The 19717-nt window shown below is 44.8% G+C and overlaps 1 protein-coding gene across 1 annotated transcript in view; it reads left to right on the top strand.

Moving 5' to 3' along the window:
- LOC146808507 (transient receptor potential cation channel subfamily M member 2-like) overlaps nt 1-19717 on the top strand; it is a 206396-nt gene that overhangs the window by 19986 nt on the left and 166693 nt on the right. The window contains exons 4-5 of the mRNA XM_085623588.1: nt 4543-4723; nt 7409-7470. Coding sequence (XP_085479714.1) covers nt 4543-4723; nt 7409-7470 — 243 coding nt within the window. The remainder of the gene's footprint in view (nt 1-4542; nt 4724-7408; nt 7471-19717) is intronic.

The raw sequence follows: 19717 nt of genomic DNA on the forward strand, positions 1-19717 counted from the left end.
AAAATGCATTGTTGCCCTTCCCGTTTGCAATCAGTGAAGCTTCTGAACTACAAGGTGTATTATTGAACCCAACAATCCGTCCCACAGGGCTTCAACCCAGACTCACACTCACTATCTGCACCAAGTCCAGTGGTGCACACAAGGTGCTGTGCAATCTTCTCGGCCTGATCTGTAGCCCTTTACATGGCACCTCACCAAGTTCTCTTCCCAAAGGCTTTCATGGCCTTACCTTACAACTACTTCTGTCCTTTGATAAGGACACAGAGTTAATCGATCAGCGCTTTGCAAAGGGTATGCTAGCAATATCGGCGTGGGGAACAACCTTTACAATGCAACTTTTACAACGCACTACACTTACAACGCATTTTTTACAACGCACAATCCATTACAACGCATGACATTACAACGCATGACACTACAACGCATTTTTAAAAACTACCTTTACAACGCATTCCATTACAACGCATACTACCATTACAACGCATACCATTACAACGCATAATATAGTAATTTTTAGCCCTATACTATCCAACACTTACCCTACTGTTGCACCCCCTGGAGTTAGAATAGTAATTTTTACCCCTATACTATCCAACACTTACCCTACTGTTGCACCCTCTGGAGTTAGAATAGTAATTTTTACCCCTATAGTATCCAACACTTTCCCTACTGTTGCACCCCCTGGAGTTAGAATAGTAATTTTTACCCCTATACTATCCAACACTTACCCTACTGTTGCACCCCCTGGAGTTAGAATAGTAATTTTTACCCCTATACTATCCAACACTTACTCTACTGTTGCACCCCCTGGAGTTAGAATAGTAATTTTTACCCCTATACTATCCAACACTTACCCTACTGTTGCACCCCCTGGAGTTAGAATAGTAATTTTTACCCCTATACTATCCAACACTTACCCTACTGTTGCACCCCCTGGAGTTAGAATAGTAATTTTTACCCCTATACTATCCAACACTTACCCTACTGTTGCACCCACTGGAGTTAGAATAGTAATTTTTACCCCTATACTATCCAACACTTACCCTACTGTTGCACCCCCTGGAGTTAGAATAGTAATTTTTACCCCTATACTATCCAACATTTACCCTACTGTTGCACCCCCTGGAGTTAGAATAGTAATTTTTAACCCTATACTATCCAACACTTACCCTACTGTTGCACCCCCTGGAGTTAGAATAGTAATTTTTACCCCTATACTATCTAATACTTACCTTAAATGCAATTTAATATTATGCGTTGTAATGGTATGCGTTGTAAAGGTAGTATGCGTTGTAATGGAAATGCGTTGTAAAGGTAGTTTTTAAAAATGCGTTGTAGTGTCCTGCGTTGTAATGTCATGCGTTGTAATGGATTGTGCGTTGTAAAAAATGCGTTGTAAGTGCATGCGTTGTAAAAGTGTGCGTTGTAATGACATACATCCTATCGGCGTGGATGACGGAACATTTTCTCCAGCTGAACGCGGCCAAGACTGAAATCCTGTTGTTTGGCGCGGCTCAAGCATGTATGTATGTATCTATGTATATAATATTTATAGAGCGCGACAAACACCCTACCGGTACCCCGGCGCTGAAGATATGTGAGCACAAACCAGCAAGAAACAGGAGAAGAGAAGATAGAATAGAGCCTAAAATGAGCAGTACTCAGAGATAACATGATCAGTTTCTAGGAAACAGCCACGTTTTGATCCTTTTCCTAAACAGGGACAAGGTACTACATTGTCTGATTGCAAGTGGAAGTTCATTCCAGAGTTTGACGGCAGCATAGCTAAAAGATCTTCCTCCCAGTCTGGCCCTATAGAATCTGGGTACCTTTGCCAGACAGGCGGGAGAGGAACGGAGACTTCGGGCAGTAGTGTACCAAACCAGTTTCTTCTGTAGTGGCTTAGGGCCCAGTCCATGCAGTGCCCTGAACCCAATGCAAAGGGGTTTAAAATATATCCTTTGCTGCACAGGAAGCCAATGTAGCTCGGCCAGGCACATTGAGGCAGAAGAGCTTTGTGGTCTGGACAGAACTAGTTTCGCTGCTGCGTTCTGAACACGTTGTAATCTCTGGATTTGGGGGACTCCAACAATAAGGCGTTACAGTAGTCAAGTCTACTTAAGATGGCGCCTTGGACAATCAAAGCTCTAGACGAGACTGGAAGCAATGGAAGGATCTTTCTTAAAGCTCTCATAAGCCCAAAACAGCACCCTACCGTCTTGTTCACTTGCGTCTCCAATGACAGGTTGGCATTGAACATGACTCCCAAGTTTCGCACCGTCGTAGACGGTGCCAAGGGAGTTACCAGGAAGAGGCAAAGGAACCTTCCCAACTGCGCAGTGCAGAATTTCGGTCTTATTCGAATTAAATTTTAAAGAATTACTTCGTAGCCACTGCGCAGTATCATGCATGAAACTCCTCCAGGGCACTAGGTTGGGTTCCATCAAGAGATAGAATGATCTGGGTGTCATCAGCGTAGTTTACCAATTTTACATTATGAGCCAGAATGGTATTAATCAGTGGGCTCAAATAAATGTTGAATAAAATTGGGGTGATGTTCGATCCTTGTGGAACCCCATGACAGATATTAGTGAAGGCTGACTGGAACGATGGAATAGCCACAGCCTGACATCGCCTGACATCTGCCCGATAAATATGATCGAAACCAATTTAGGGCAGTGCCCACTACTCCCACCTCCTCTAAACGGGTCAGCAAAATATCATGGTTGACCGTGTCAAAAGCGGCAAACAGGTCAAGCAAAATAAGTATTGCTGATTGTCCCCTGTCTGCCAACTTCGTGGTCCCCCAGGTGGTGGCCTGCTAATTTAGGCCCTGCCCCTTCTCCTTCTACTGTGGCCAAAAATCTAGGTGTCCATTTGGATGTTACGCTATCAGTGAGGGATCAAATCATGACTACTGCAGGGACTTGCTACCATCCTCTGAGGCTAGTACGCAGAGTGTTCCAGTGGCTGCCTCTGTCTGTTCGTAGAAGTTTGACTCAGGCTTTGATCATTCGGCACCTGGTCTACTGTAATGATCTACTTGCATCTGCTAATAAATCCCTTCTGAGCAGGTTACAGATTGTACAAAATGTTGCAATATGCTTAACTCTCAAAAAGCTGCCTCACACCTCCCCGGGGCCGTTGTTAAAACTACTCCACTGGCTCTCTATCCGCCAGAAAATTAAATTCAAGCTCTGCTGTCTCGCCCATAAAGTGTTTTAAGGTACGAGCCCTAGCTACCTGGCGGATAAGTTTAAATTCTACTGCCTGAACCATCTACTTAGATCTGAAGGTCAAGGGTTGCTAGTGGTCCCCCGTTTCAGGAAAATATGAACAGGTGGCAAAACAGTTGCCTACCTTGCCTTGAAATACTGGAACACCTTGCCGGAGGATTTGCGTAAATTCCCCAGTTTTCAGTATTTTAGGAACTCCAGAAGACGGTTTTATTCCGGTCTGATCTCTGCATCTCCGTTACCCCCTCTATGATAGCACGGAGATATCCCTTCGGGGGTGATTCCAGCACTTTACAAATCACTTACATACATACATACATACACAAATGCTCTGTGCAATCCGTCTGCCACAAGCTTCTGTTCCCACTAAAACACCCTTCATCCTATCTAGGAACCCTTCAGTGGAATGCCCCCACCAAGAATCACGCACTCAGCACCTCGCTGCCTGGCTCCACCCTGTCCTCAAAGCTCACTGCCTGGGGGTTGAGGATCTGGGCAGATACCCACTGCCCATTTATTAACTCCCTCCCCTAAATCTCAGTGTGGCTCAATTAACCTTTCACGCTAGTGTTAGTATGCAATCCATGGACCATTGTTTCATTGTGCTCGGTGGTCACAATCAGCGTCTCACTTCTTGCAGACCATGTCGCATCACATTTCCATGTGTAGTCATGTTGCAATCTAGCGCCTGCAACCATGTGCAGCGCCTCTGTTTGACAAATACATAAGCAACCTTGATGATAGATGCAGTCTCCAGAGACCTCCAGTGAACTCAAGACCTGGATGTTCGAATGAACAAACAACGACGCAGCTGCCAACGTCTCCAGCGTCTCGAGACCCTCACAGGTGATTTGCCATGGTTTATAGATGTTTGATTGATTGATTAGTTGATTGACCTTGAGATGTTTTATTTCCATATCCTGTCAGGGTGAGGCAAGATCATCTAGATGGTCGCCAAATGAGATCCCCTGAACCTGGCTTTCAGAGTCAGCACAAAAGGGAATGTGCTCCTAATGGTCACCTTGACTTGTATTTGTTGCCACATCAAGCACAAGTAGCCCCTTCAGAGGTGATGGGGTGCAGCACAGAGTACATCAACAAGTCTGATTCAGGCAGGAGACTTCCGATTTACAAAAGCCAAAAATGGCTTAAATGTAACTTTCTCCTGATTGGAACTGTCCCTCCGGCATTACAAGTCAATGGTGAAAATAAATCCCCCTGATTCATTTTTTAAAGTCTCCCTCCTTCTTCTTTCCAAATGTTGGCATGTATGACATCCTTTGCTCTTGTTTTGTTCTTTCTTCAGGGGGGATCACCTGCTCAGTACCTGCTGGATGAGGAGAACCAGGGGAAGCTGTGCTGTCTGAACAATAACCACTCCCACTTCATCCTGGTGGACGACGGGACACACGGGAGACCTGGGGCGGCAACCACACTCAGAGCTGAGCTGGAAAAGTTTATTTCAGAGCAAACTATGGAGAAAGGAGGTAAGAAGGCCTCAAGCAACAGGGCAGTCGTCTGGGGAAAAAGGCAGTCCTTCTTCTATATCCACAGGTCCAAGAGTGTACTATAGAGGTGTTCTAATGGTCCGTCATTTATTCCTGGTTCCGGCCTTTAAAGTGGTGGAAGTTCCGTCCTTCCCCTGCCAATGCTTTAAGACGTATGGGGTGACAAAAGGCTAGTGTCAAGTTCCTTTGTGTGTATGCTGGGGGCAGCCCTTTAAAGGGTAAGTGAAGCAGGGAACAGCTCTTCCCCCTGCCATCCTGGCAGAGTAGCAGATCCTACCAACACATACCCCCCTATTATCTCACTGACTGAGAAAAATACACAAAGCCGAAGTGCTAAGCCATATACAGTCATATGACCCAGGACACTGGCAACAGGCACCAAATGGTTAGTAGAAGGAAGAAAATGCCAACTTTCTAAATGAACCTTGCCAGCCTACCTCTACCCTTACATGGAGTTAGTTTCTCATTTCTTTTTACCATCTCAGTGTAGTGATGTATCCCTAATTTATAGGCCTGATAATAACACACAATCATTTTCTTACATGTATAGCGCCTGGCTGGGTCCCATGTAAGTATTGATTCCTTCACTACACTTAGGGTGCCACACCCTTCTCACAAGGCTGCGCACTTTGTGTTCTCCGGCCGGCTGTACATAATCTTGGCTGCATCATTTCCTGCTAGCCAGCTTTACTAACCAGAATACATCAGTCATACATTGATAATGTAGACTTACCAGATGATGCCCCCATCTCATTACTGCTTGCTGTCAGTGGACACTCATCTATAGCCAGGAGATGGAGACTTGGGGACAGAATACTGAATGATAAATCGGTGGGTGGTGGAGAGAGTGATTATATTATAAATAGATGTCGAATAATGACAGTGTGCAAGATCACTTTATTGGATGCCCTAAAACCAGTGGTCAGAAGACATCTCCTGTTAGCCTCCTCCAGAATGGACAAGGTCAGAGTTGAAGTGTGAGCGAACAGCAACTGAAAGAGGTAGAGAGGATAGATAAAAAGATAAGCATAAGCAAATTCTGGCATAGGCGTATGGCCATCAGGATAAATGTCACGGCTGTAGATACCAATATCACACAGTATGCCCTGCATAGAACGAACCAGCGCTATTAAAGTGGGGGTAACAAAGCTGGCCAATAAATTCCCTAGAAAGTCTAAGTGAAAATAGCGAGGGATAGGGTGGCAGCAGTGAAAGGTCCATTGGCACTTGTATGTAGCAACCGGGGTACAACTGGAGCCTTTGAGGTCTTATACAAGGGCCTTTATCAGGCAGAAGAGATATTACCAACTCACATCTATACCTATTCAGAAGAATACAGATGAAGGCCCTAACACCAAACAGGTATAGGGGCTTGATCAATTTATCAGGACTGAAGAAGGGGTTAGATGTAAAGGCGAAAAATGACTAAGTCTCAGTCGAGAAGGCTATTCGCTACTATTCAATAAGATCTTCTGTGGAGTCATTGGTTCCCATCGGGCTAGAGTATTTAATTCCTTCAATGACAATGAAAGGTCAGGTTTGTGGTTTAATATTCATCCTGCAGAAATGGCAAACATTTACCATCTTGGTATCAACGATCAATACCCGAGTTGAGAGTCAGCTTTCCTTTTCAATATGCCAGGGAATTTATAAGCTACCTGGAAATTCTAAAACAAATCTGACGCAAACAAATGATTTGCACTAACTACACCTTTTGTTTAGAGCCATTCTCATAGACCTTTAGATCTGGCATATGGGACACATTTCTTGGCTATAGATGTTGGCTGCAATTAGGGGAACAATCACTCATAAAATCCTTTTCTTATTCTATACATTGCAGCTGCTGACTCTTATTGGCTTAATTTAAAAATTGCAGGAAGTTATGGAAGCTTTTGTCTAGGCATGCGCTATTGATGAGTCCCAAATGGTTCCTGATTTGCATATGGCTGGTTCCTCTATGTGGTGAAATGGAAGACAGAAAAAAGATGGCCAGGAATGTGGCAATCAGTACTTACCAGTGCCTGAGACTAATTAAAAAATACACCCACTATTTTATTTTGTTTTCATTAGTCCAACACCCTAAGTGTGAAAGGTATGGTCATACACGGATTTCATGTTCACTGTCAAATAGGGCTCAAGTTGCACCATACTAGTGAGGCCCAAATATGCCAAACATTCTGTGGGTTTGCTTCTTTTCCTGTTCAGAGCAGACACGGCCTTGCAGCTCAGGGGCAATTGTTCCTCTTGGAGCAGAACAAAGACTGATTGGATTAAGTCTAGTGCTTCCTGAGACGGCAGTTGTTCTTGGTGGTGACAGACAGCGACAAATAAATCCATTACACCATCCATCCTAACCAGGGCAGAAGGTGTAAAATCCGTCATCTGATGGCCTGTACTCATTTGAGCTGCCGGAGGCGTGGTCAACAGAATACTTATGGTCTGTTTGACTGTAAATGAGGTATGTGGGCCGTCACTTAGAAGGATAGGCTACTCCAGGTATCATGTCTGCCAAAATCTAAAGCAGGCCCTTGGTCGCTATTCCCTGCATCTGACATTCTTTACATCTTATAAATTGATGTGATGAACAAAACATTATGTGAAGTGGAACGTGGATAATCATCTTGAAGATCTAAACAAACATGCGTCTTTATCTGTTTCCCTCAGGTGTCGACCTCAAGATCCCAGTTGTGTGTGTAGTGCTGGAGGGAGGACCTGAAACGCTTGATGTGAGTATCGTGAGGCATTTCAGTGCACACCGTGGAAGCACCCCGAAGCAATTGCCTGGTGCCTGAAATCCAGTGCCCGCACCAGGCAATTTTAAACCAATCCATGGAACAGCCAACATGTCTCACAAACACTCAACAGATGCACTCCCATTAACAGTCTGCTATCAGCCTTAACCTCACTCTTCTTGTACCCTCTGTGCTACTCTGACTCCAGCCTTCTGGGCCAAGTCTCTTGGAGCATTGTTAACTTGTGGGCTATCACCTCTCTCTCCCATCATTCAAGACAATGCTGAAACTTCACCTCAATTGACTGAAGATCCATTTAACTGATCCCATTCAACCCTCCACATACTGTCCCATAGCCTCTCCTCTCTCACCTCCTGGGAGCCCATAGAAGTGTAACTTGTTTATACATACATTTATAGCTTTTTATCACCTCACCCATCACCAGTCTGGTTTTATCTCCCCCATGAAAACCACATGTAAAATATTTCTATTAGAAAGACCGCCAATTTAGGCACACCTCAAACATCTGGTAGGTGCATTGAATCTGGCAATGCTTAGTTATGAGCTAAAACTCAGGTCTCGTCTTCTGTTTCTAGTACATAGTTATAACATCTGACTTCACGTTTAGGTAACACCCATATAATTCTCAGAGGATGTGTTTAATTAACACAATGGTGAACTCAAGCATCCCTTGAAGTTTGGCAGCCTCCGCTCAGACCACTGAAACTTCACCTGAGTGTTCCACAGGTGTAACTTCAGATACATGCTTCTCAGCGATACTAAGATGGTATGTATGATGCAGCACCAGGCCGCTCAATCAGATGCCTTAAAGTACGAATTAAATTACACCTTTTAAACAAGCAAACTCTGAAGGAGGAATGCCAGAGAGCTAAGTGCTGTGTTCTGCCCCTCCTTCCTACTGAATGGGGTGTTTTAATGGAATAATGGTTCCCCCACATTAGAACAAGCAACACAACAGTTTGGGAGATCTTTGTTTAGTTGTCCAAGCTTCCTTCCTTTCTCTGTCTAATGTTTTTAACTGATTCTGTACCCCTCTGGGAACTCTACTGGACTCAGAACCAGTTTGAGTTTGGGCTTTCCCCTTTTTCACCTTTGGCACAACTGACAACACAACAGTGTTTCCCAATTTCGTGTTCTCTAAGGACTTAGGTGACCTGGGAGAACTTGTGGTGGAATCTTATTTTGCATATGTGAATAATAAGTGGAATGGCCATCAGATATATGAAGTCATATAGTTTGTTATTCTACCTCAGTAAATCCTGTTCTCAGACTGCAAATGATCCGCTCTGTCAAGTGACATGGTGCTAAACGAGTCACTGACAGGATTATAATCTGCACCCTTTTCACAGACATGCAGTAAAATAGTCAGTTCTGAGAACAAAGTCCACACCATCTAGCGGGTTAGGCATTGTGCATATTATCAACACAATGCATGCACAATAGATGGGCTTCAGATGGACATTCTACTGAACACTGTCAGAAAAAATCATTGGAAAAAGGATAGATATCTGGGTGTGGAGATTTCGGCAAATATAGAAAAAATTGGTGAATTAAATTTGAGACCACTGCTCTGGAAATTCAAAATAGAATTTGGAAGAGTGAATAATCTGTAATTCACATTACTGGGAAGAAGCAATGTTATCAAAATGGTGTTTTTACCAAAAAAACGTATATCGTTTTAGAGCCATCGCCATGGAGATTGATAAGTCTTGGTTCCAAGCTTTAAATCAGCTGATCTCTAGATTTCAATGGGCCGGCCAACGCCCCAGAAGAGCTCTAAAATTCATGACTCTTCCAAAATACCGAGGAGGTTGGGTGGTCCCAAATTTTCAACTGTATTACTGGGCCGCAATGATTCAACAGATGGCTGGTCTTTTGGGTAGGGACAAGGCAGAACCAGAGGAAGAGCCAATGGTCTCCATATATGAATTAATACTTGGAACAGAGGCTAGAGGCTGTCGTATGCGTCACATTGATTTTGCCTACTTTTAGAGGGTTAGATTTAAGGTCTTGATTGGTACTTTCAAGGTTTGTACTGCACTCCGGAAGAAACTTGGTCTTAGTAGGGTCCACAGATACACCCCTTTGCTTCATAACAATTTACTCCCAGCTATTTTTCACAAGGGGTATATGAAGGACTGGGATGAGAGGGAAGCGAAGAGGATTGGTGATTTAGTCGAGGAAGGGGGATATATTTTTTTGATGCAATCAAAGAGAAATTCAGGCTGGGGAACAACAACTTTTTAAAGTATTTACCAATACAGGATTTTTTGGCTAAAAAATCAGGAGGAATAGTCGGCTTTTTCAGGGTCCCTCTGCTGGATATATTGCTGAGATCCCCTCCCACAGTGGCTACAATATATAAGCTGTTGAATAAGGAAATGGTAGATGATTTGGCCAAACACATGAACCGCTGGCAGTATCTCCTTCAAGCTGGGACTGGGGAATGCGAAGACTCACTCCTTTTGGGTCAGACAGCATTTATCTCGGCTAACTTTTAGGTACAATGCTATAAAACATGGCTCAACTTGTATATCACGCCAGCACAAATTTCTAAGTGGGGGTCTTCTGGCCTCCACTGCCTTCGGTGTGGGTGCTTCGCTGCTGACAGTGTTCATTTGTTCACAGCATTGCCCAAACTTGATTTTCTCAGAATAGAGATTGCTAAGTGGTTGGGAGATATGTTGGGATTTGTCCTTGATCTAACCCCCCAGGTGATAATCCTTGGTGTGAGTAATCAAAATATGCTCTGATCGACCCAGATGTTGTGTTGACAGCTATGACCGTACTAAGACTGTGTCTGATCACTGGCTTTGCAGGCTCCTCGCAGTATACTGATGGGAGATGGCGGTGTATGATTGGGACACAGGGTCCGAAAAAGAGGTTTTGAAATCTGGGCTCCCTTAAGGAGATGGATCAATGGGGTGGAAGGATTCAGGGAATACAGCTCGGGACAGTAGGGCAGACCTTCATGCAATGTAATGTATGTATTAGCATATGACCCTATAGCACTTCTGATGTCTTGTATTTTTGCTTTTCCTCTCTTTTTTCTGTTGTGTTGCAATACTCTTTTTTCGGTTCTTTTTCCCAAATATACTTGTTTCATAACTTGCTCTGGATCAGGGTGGGTTGGGGGAGGATTCCTGATGGAATGGTGCGAAGTTTAGTGCTGTATTTACTTTTGTGGAATATCTGCTAAAAATATTCAAATAAAGACCTTTGAAAAAAGGATGTTCTATGCTTTCTGTAGTATTTGCATGTGGAGAAAGATATATCTACTCATAATGGAAATGGATTTATTATAGTACATAGCGCCTGTGCAGAACTCCACTAATTCCATGTATTTGTTTTATTTGTTTATCTAGGAACTTATAAAGTGCAACTGAGCCCCAGAGAAGGGTACTTTGCATCGTAGGAAATGAAACTGAGGGTTACATCACATGGCTGAGGATATGTTTCAAGTTTATTTATTTTAGTGTTCGGTCTTTGAAAAAAACCATTACACCAAGCAACATATTTAGCAGCACTAAAAAAGTCATTAATAGAATTTTAAAACAATTAGTCTTTGTTCTACATCTCAAATACAATTATAAAAATTCTTTTAAAATTAAAAAAACAGTCTCATTGTAAAAAAACGTATGTAAAACAGCTTATTTTCTTTACAAGTTATTTGTAGTATTCCAGTAATTCTAAGAATCTGTTTGGGACTCCACAGGATTTTGACCAATTTCCTTTAAATACAGATTTAAAAGTTTTACCCCACTGCAGACTAGGGGGATTGAGGACTCACCAAGCCAGGTGATTACTGCTTCTCTACTCGTTCGAATATTCATGTTGTTAAATATTACTTTTAATAAAATCTTCCTTTCTTTTAGTAGCTTTGGGCATGCGCAGAAAATATGTTGAAGTGATTCATATTTATAGTCACACAGTCTTCAGTCTCCGTTTTGCCTTTGTTCTTTCCGTGAAGGGATGAGATCCTTTGTTTCCACATGCCGAAACGCACTCATGAATTGATGTTTTAAGATCAAAGAGAAATGAGCTGATAAATATTCCTGAGGCTTCCTTGTGCCATATGAGCTGATCACCGTCCAGGCGTGACGTCTTTGTAATAAAGTGTTCTCATCTGTTGAATTTGACAGAAGTTTTATTGTGGAATTGATTTGTTTCTTGAAGGCCTTTTTCCCAATGCTGGCATTCCAAAGGTCTTGAGCAAGCAGGTCCTCTATCACCTGGTTTAGATAGCAACCCCAGGATCCTTGAATTTTGTGTGCTTTTTGACTATCTATTTCTTTCCAGCACAGATGGTCAATGGAACGGATTTCTTATGCTCACAGCCTCCAACATAATTTGATAAATGCACCTTTACTCTGGAATATTTGGTTTGGCAGTCTGAACTCAAGACACACTTGGGCTGGTGATGCACTTTGCTGGATGTGGAAAATGTTTTTATAAACTTTTGTTTGTATCTTATTCAGGGCTGGGATCTCAAGCTCCTCATTATTTCTATGCTCTAGGTTACTGTTGGCATTAGCTGAGCATGCATGACGGATAGTAGGTTGCCTTGGGATGGACAACTTCGTTTCTTTTTTAGTAGATTAAAGCCATACATAAGGTTTTGGGTTTAGATCCTCATTGCGGTGAGCTGTGATTTATAACTCAATTTTTGTTCCACCTTAAATCCAAGATATCTGTATGAGGCGACTGCCTCTACTTTGTTACCCTCCAGGTGCCGTAAGTATTTCTTCCACTAGTTTGTACTGCCTTTGTTTTTGATAGATTTAATTCTCGCCTTTGCACTTCCATGTATTTGGCTAATGCGCTTATTCCACGTTGTAAACTGATTGAAGTTTGGCTTAATAAAACAATTGTTGTCTGCGTACTGAAGGCACCTGATTTCCTCATAGACTAACAATGGTGCATGACAGTTAGTTTCCTGGAGGGCATTTTGGAGATCATATAAGTACAGATTGAAGAAGGTGGGGGCTAGCACGCACCACTGTTTCAATCCGTTGTGGGTGTCAACTTTCTTTGTTATGCTCGTGCCGTCCCCTATTTTTACCCACGTCCAGGTGCCTGTGTATAATTCTCTGATGGCGTTTTATAATTTTGTTGGGATGCTCCAAATATCCAGTTTTTCCCATAGTTGTTTTCAGGGTACACTGTCAAAAGCGGACTTAAGGTCTACAAAAAAGGCAAACAGGCGGTTAATCTTATGTTTGGCTTTTTCGGCTAATAGTGTAATGCTGTTAGATTTGTTAAGGTGCCTGCGCTGGCCTGGAAACCTGTTTGTGACCTTGGGATACAATTGTTGCCATCTGACCATTTTTTCAAATGAGTCAGCAAGCAGCTCGCATATAACTTGGCTTCAACGTCTATTAGAGCGATTAGTCTGTAACCTGTCGGCTTTTTTAGATTTCCGCCTTTGAAGATTGGATGGAAGATGCTACCCTTCCATGATTCTGGAATTCCATTTGTCAAAAACAGCTCATTGAAAAATGGAGTAAAATTGTGAGCCCAATATGATACTTCTCCCTTGAAGAGTGCATTTGGGATTCCGTTGGGGCTTGGTGCACTCTCTGTTTTTAGTTTCTTTACGATTGTTGTCAGTGGGTCAACTTCTGTTAACTTGTTGATGTTTTCACTCTGGGGAGCGATGTACTTATTGTTCACGCCTGTGACCCCAAAGGGAGTGTGCGTTTCTTGTACTCTGCTCCATCTACTGTTGATTCTTGCTATTTGACTAACTGGAACTGTTTTGAGCTCTGGTTCTTCGTACATTGTCATTATGTGAGCTACCCATATGTCCATCATTAATCCCTGCATTTTGTTGTCTATTTTTCACAAATGTCAGGGAGTTTATCTGATGCCAAAAATGTTTTCCCGTCCGTTGTTTGCTCGCCAGAAGAAGTTTGTTCCACATTGTGACGTGGTATCTGATTTTTGCTTCAGAACAGTTTTTCTTGTATTGTGTTCTTAATTTTTTAAGCTCACTTCTATCTGGTCTTTTTCCTTCTTTTAACTGGTTTGAGACAGATCTAATTTTTAGTGTTATTAAACGTTTTTGCTTGCGTAATTCGGAACTGAACCAAGGATGATAACTGTTTGTCCGGTTTAACTTCCTATGGTAATATTGAGGCTGGTGCCACTTTTTGTGAGGAAAGATTTCCAGTAGGGCACCTGTTAAATATTCCCAAGCTTTCAATCTCTCACCCTTTGCTGCTTGTAATGACTCTTGGCTACCCATTTCCTTAATTCTTCCTTCTTTTGTTCCAGCTTGGAAGTAAACTTCAGCCATCAGCTTCTCGATCCCTGTTCATCTCCATTTCAAATTTTTTAAATTGCATGCCTGGGGCAAGGAGATTAGTTCCTTGGTTGCTGTCAACCGAGCTGTAGTTTGCTCCAATTTCATTGTTTGTGGAAAATGATTGCTCTCCATGCGTGGCGTAATTTGGAATTTTAGCATCTGGCGGACTACGTTTTCACTCACTAGGGTATGGTCAATAGTTGAGCTTTTAGTCCCATTTAGAAAGGTGATTGCTGGCGATGAATCAACTTTTGTATTTCCATTTAGGTGTTTTAAGCCTAGGGTTACGAACTGACGTCTGAATTTGCTACCCTTTTTATGCCGATTCCCGGGGGTGTTACATAGATTAGTATTGAAGTCACCTGTGATGATGAACTGTGCTTGACAGTATTGCCTCTGCAATGATTTTATAATTTTAAACAACAAGTTCATGTGATCGTCTTTTGTCTACCTTCTTGGGTGGATGTAGACGTTAAAGAGAATGAATGTTGTCGATGCCACATCTGTCTTGTGATATTCCAACTTCGTTACGAGAACCCAATTTGTCCCTACGAGTGGTTTTTCTGATGACCAATCTAGTTTCTTTGAGAGATATTTCGACTAACCCCCTTTAGGGTGAACAAATTTTGATGATTTTGTTGCTGGTTCGTAATAATCGGTATAGCCTATAATGTGATGGGGTGCTGTGCTCCAAGTTTCCTGAGCCAAGTTAATGTTGTGATCTTGGATGAATTTCAAAACGTATGGGTTTTATAAGAGATTTTCCAGACCATGGGTATTCCAGGAGCAGATGTTAAGGAATTTTTGATTTTCTTATATACTTTTGCTCTTGTCAGGACTGCGTGTTGGCATGGTGTTGCATTGACCCCATCCTTTTTAGGTCTCGCCTACGAAGAGGGACCTTTAGCCATTGCTCAGGACTTTTGCCTAAACGCGTGCATGTTTTCCATTAGTTTGTATTGCAACTCGTGCACGTTTGGTGTTTCCCTTGCGGGAGCGAGCAGCGGCGCCATCTGTTTTTAATTATCTTGATCACGCTTTCAAAACAGATGGTGCCGCTGCTCGCTCCCGCAAGGGAAATGCCAAACGTGCACGAGTGGCAAAACAACCCAATGCAAAACATGCACGCGTTTAAGCAAAAGTAAACGCTGTGCGTGTCTGGTCCCTGTTATCATGCAGAGACTGCTTGTTGTTTCTAATATTCAGCCTCTTTCTGCTCTCCGATGTGCCCCCTTTGAGATCCTCCTCTCCTTCTGCATTCTGCCAGCACCCTCCTACCCAATAGTCGCCCACCACCACATCCACCACCACCACCATTTCCACCACCACCACCACCACCATGTCCACATCCACCACCGCGTCCACCACCACATCCATCAATACCATGTCAAACACATCCACCATGTCCACCACCACCACATCCACCACCACCATGTCCACCACCACCATGTCCACCACCACCATGTCCACCACCACCTCCACCACCAACACAATTACCACCACCACATCCACCAACATGTCCACCACCACGTCCACCACCACTACCATGTCTACCACCACCACATCCACCCCCACCACGTCCACCACCACCACGTCCACCACCACCACGTCCACCATCATGTCCACAACAACCACCACGTCCACCACCACATCAACCACCACCACGTCCACCAGCACCACCACCCCGTCCACCACCACCACCACCACATCCACCACCACGTCCACCACCACCACATCCACCACCATATCCACCACGTCCACCAGCACCACCACGTCCACCACCCCCACCACCACCACCCCCACCACTACCACATCCACCACCACATCCACCACCACGTCCACCACCACCATGTCCACCACCACCACCACTTCCACCACCACCACCACGTCCACCACCATGTCCATCACCACATCCACAACGTCCACCACATCCACCACCACATCCACCACCACCACATTCACCACCACATCCACCACCACCACATCCACCACCACGTCCACCACCACGTCCACCACAAATACCATGACCACCACCACATCCACCACCACCATGTCCACCACGTCCACCAGCACCACATCCACCACCACCACTGCATCCACCACCACGTCCACCACCACCATGTCCACCACCACCATGTCCACCACCACCACGTCCACATCCACCACAACCACATCCACCACCACCACGTCAACCACCACATCCACCACCACCACCACGTCCACCACCACCATGTCCACCACCACCATGTCCACCACCACCACATCCACCACATCCACCACCACCATGTCTACCACCACCACCACCATGGCCACAACCACCATGTCCAACATGCCCACAACCACCATGTCCACCACCACCACATCCACCACCACTTCCACCACCACGTCCACCACCACCACGTCCACCACCACCACCATGTCCACCACCACATCCACCACCAACACCATGTCCACCACCACCATGTCCACCATGTCCACCACATCCACCAGCATCACCATGTCCACCACCACCTCCACCACCACCACCATGTCCATCACCACCACCACATCCACCATGTCCACCACCACATCCACCACCATGTCCACCACCACCACCACGTCCACCACCACCACATCCACCACCATGTCCACCACCACCACCACATCCACCACCACGTCCACCACCACTACCACCACCACAACCACGTCCACCACCACCACCACCACCCATGACAGGTAAAGTGCCACTGGAGGGCAGGGGTGTCAACCCCGGCTGTACATGGGACATTTAAGGATGCATTGGGTGCAAGAAGATGGGAATAGGGTCTAGAAGTATTACACCAGACCCAAGATACATTTTGAAGAGGTGCAATGTCACAGGGGCTCCTGTAAAAGCACTCACAGCATCTCTACCTCACAGTGGCATACCTGCATGAGCCACTCACTCAAAACAAGCATTGGCATAGCCAATAGGTCTCGCCTTTGGGACCTTATAAGTGTTTAGCCATTCAACACTTGATGTTGTTGCACCAAGGATATTGTGCTGGGTAACTAAACACTTATAAGGTCCCAAAGGCGAGACATATTGGCTATGCCAATGCTTGTTTCCTTAATCATCCGTTTAATTGTGTGGTATTCCTCATTGCTTCCTCCAGGTGGAACCATGGTTAGGGGCCTAATGATTATTAGATTTTATAAAACTTTCTGATTTATTTCTGCACCAATGGCACCCCTTAGTAAGGGTCCCTCTCTTTCTTTTGTGGGGAGAAGCGGACTGGGTAACGAGGGGCCTCCATCCTTTGTAGTTCGATCCTCCAGGCCTTAAACTGTTGTTGATGAGACATTATATGGTCTACAAATTCTGCTGAAGACCAGTTAGTTACTGTTACCTCTCTCTTATTCATAAACGGATGTGGTTTAAATTCGATTGATAGCAAGTTGGTAGAGTTGATATAGGCTATGTCCCGTACTTCCTTTATGAGTTTTAAGATTGTACCTCTATTCAAGGTGTCCAAGTTTCCTCTTGAGAGGTTATTTGGGAGTAACACAAATGTATTTGACTGATTTTCAGTTATTGCGAACTGGGGGTCATTGTCCATCTTTTGAGTCGGAAGGAAAGCTTTTTGTGGTCTTGAGTCTTCCACTTGGCTATTTGTGCATTTCTCCAGCAATAGCTGTATGCCTGGGGAGACTTCTCTGCCTCATTCCCTCGTGAGCTGTTGCCTTTTCACTGATCTCCTTCGGACATGTCCTTCTGGTGTAACTTTGCCAACCTGACTATGGTTTGAGGGTTCGGAACGCATATGTGCCCTGAGAATTTGCCTGTCAAAGACTAACTCTTGATGTATTTTTGACAAAATCGATCGATTTTTAATGTTGGATGTAGAGGGTGGGCTAATTGTTCGCACATTTACGATAAGATAAGTTCCAGGGCTTCCACCTTGCATGGAAACGGGTTTAGGTTCTGTTTTATTTGCGTTTTCCAGCATATGAGGCCTTTTGTTCGTATGTTGTGAGAATAGTTGCCATATTTTGTTTTTTCAACAGCTTTCCCTTTATTCCGTGCTTTTCTCAGCTTTTTTTTCCTTTTTTGAGAAGGCCAGCTTTACCTCCGCAGTTTCTGTTTTTTTGTTGTCCTTTGTTCTGTCCTTAGTGGATTTTAGATCTATTCTCTTGGAAATACTTTTGCTTGTTCCTGTTAAATTGATTATTTCCAAAGGGAGAGTTTGGTTTATTTGAGCACTGTTCTTGAAACAATTCTATTTTGATAATGTTTGTGGGCATTCCCTCCAATTCGCAGACTTTTTCTCTTGTAAATGGCCTAGCAGCTTGTGCTCTCACTTCCGTCAGTATGTCCGTCAGGATTTCTTTTAAATTTGGTGGATTTCCACTTGTCATTGTACATTGGCAGTTAACTTGCTGGGAATAATTATGCTTTTGGGTTCTCGTGATCAAATCAATGAGAGTCTGTAGCTTTGTCAGGTTCCTCGTTCCTCGTTCTGTGTTGATGCTCTATGGGGGCCCACCTCTGGATGACCCCAAGTCCGGCTATTGAAACCACGGACTTTTGGGGTGATCGAGCGGGGGAAGGAAAGGGTGGGGACTGCAGGGAGGGAGATCTGTGAAGGCAAAAGAGACAAGAGAACACAGCATAAGACGTTTTGTTTCCAGTTTCTCAATGGGAACCATACGCGTTACTTTAAGCAGGATTGTGTTAACGCTAGCTTGCCCTCTCACCTGAAAAGGAAAATAAGGTATGCCCGGACATATGGGGGAGAGCTACAGGTCGTGGTCTTTTCGTTGCAGGCACTAATATAAACGACAAGGAAAGGCACACGTGGGGAGAATGACAGGGATCAACATACAGACGCACATACACCATATACAACTTTGTGGTGCAATACCCACTTGTGACTGCCCAGCTCATTCCATGCCTTCGGCGTTGTGACCACCCCTCTCTCCTGACTCGCACATATGTCTAGGAATATAAGCAGAAGAAATCAAAAGTGTAAACCAGGCCACCGCTGGGTGCGGATGCACACTGCTAGTGTCTGCCTGGGAACTGAAGTCTGTGAGGCTGGAGCACGCTTCGCCAACTTCCTAAAAGCCTTATGCTTTCCTATGCCTCCGATCTGTCGGAAGATTGCATGTATCAACACTCTCGGTATCGTTTTCTCAGAGCAATGTTCGGGCTCGCACACTGCCTGTCTTGAACAGCGAGGCTTGCCCCCTTAAGTCTAATATCTCTCAATATACTTGTTCGCTCCCCTGCATGAGACCAGCCGGTCTCGCCAACAGAGGGGCGGGCCTGGGAATCTCTATGGATCGAAGAGCTTGTCTCCGACTACGATGGGTCGAGCCCCGATGGAAATACTGCCACAGTACTCCTACCTCGGTCACGACGAACCTCCGGATGTCACGGGCCGCTACCTGGGTGATGAGCTCGTCCGCACCTTCGTCTCTCGGCGTCTCCTCGTCTTGTCTCCCGGGTCGAAGAATTATCGGCTCCGTGCTCGGCGACCTCTCGCCTTTTGACGTCTTGTGGTGGGGCGTGGCGCGCGTTACGCCGCGCACCTCCCGCACTGCCCATCGGGAAGTGTAGTTCCTTGCGCATTTCCTAGTGTTGCGCAAGGATGGGCCGGCGTGCGCTGATAAGTCTGACAGCACATCCCTCTTCCGAGGATCACCGCCGGCCGCTAGGCTTGTCTGGGTGCAGCCTATGGAAGCGTGCGACCAGTCTGGGTGCATGGACCGCTGTGGCGGGTTCCCATGAGTCATCTTCTGGATTGTACCCTTTCCACGCGATCAAGTACCACAACCTGCCTCGCACGGTCTTTGCGTCCCGGATGGCCTTGACTTCGTACTCCTGTTCCTGCAGTACCTGGACCGGGGATGGACGGCTAGACGGAGGCTGGTGGGCACGTTTCAGAAGGG

Source organism: Triturus cristatus, chromosome 8, assembly GCF_964204655.1.
Source record: "Triturus cristatus chromosome 8, aTriCri1.1, whole genome shotgun sequence".
NCBI lineage: Eukaryota > Metazoa > Chordata > Amphibia > Caudata > Salamandridae > Triturus > Triturus cristatus.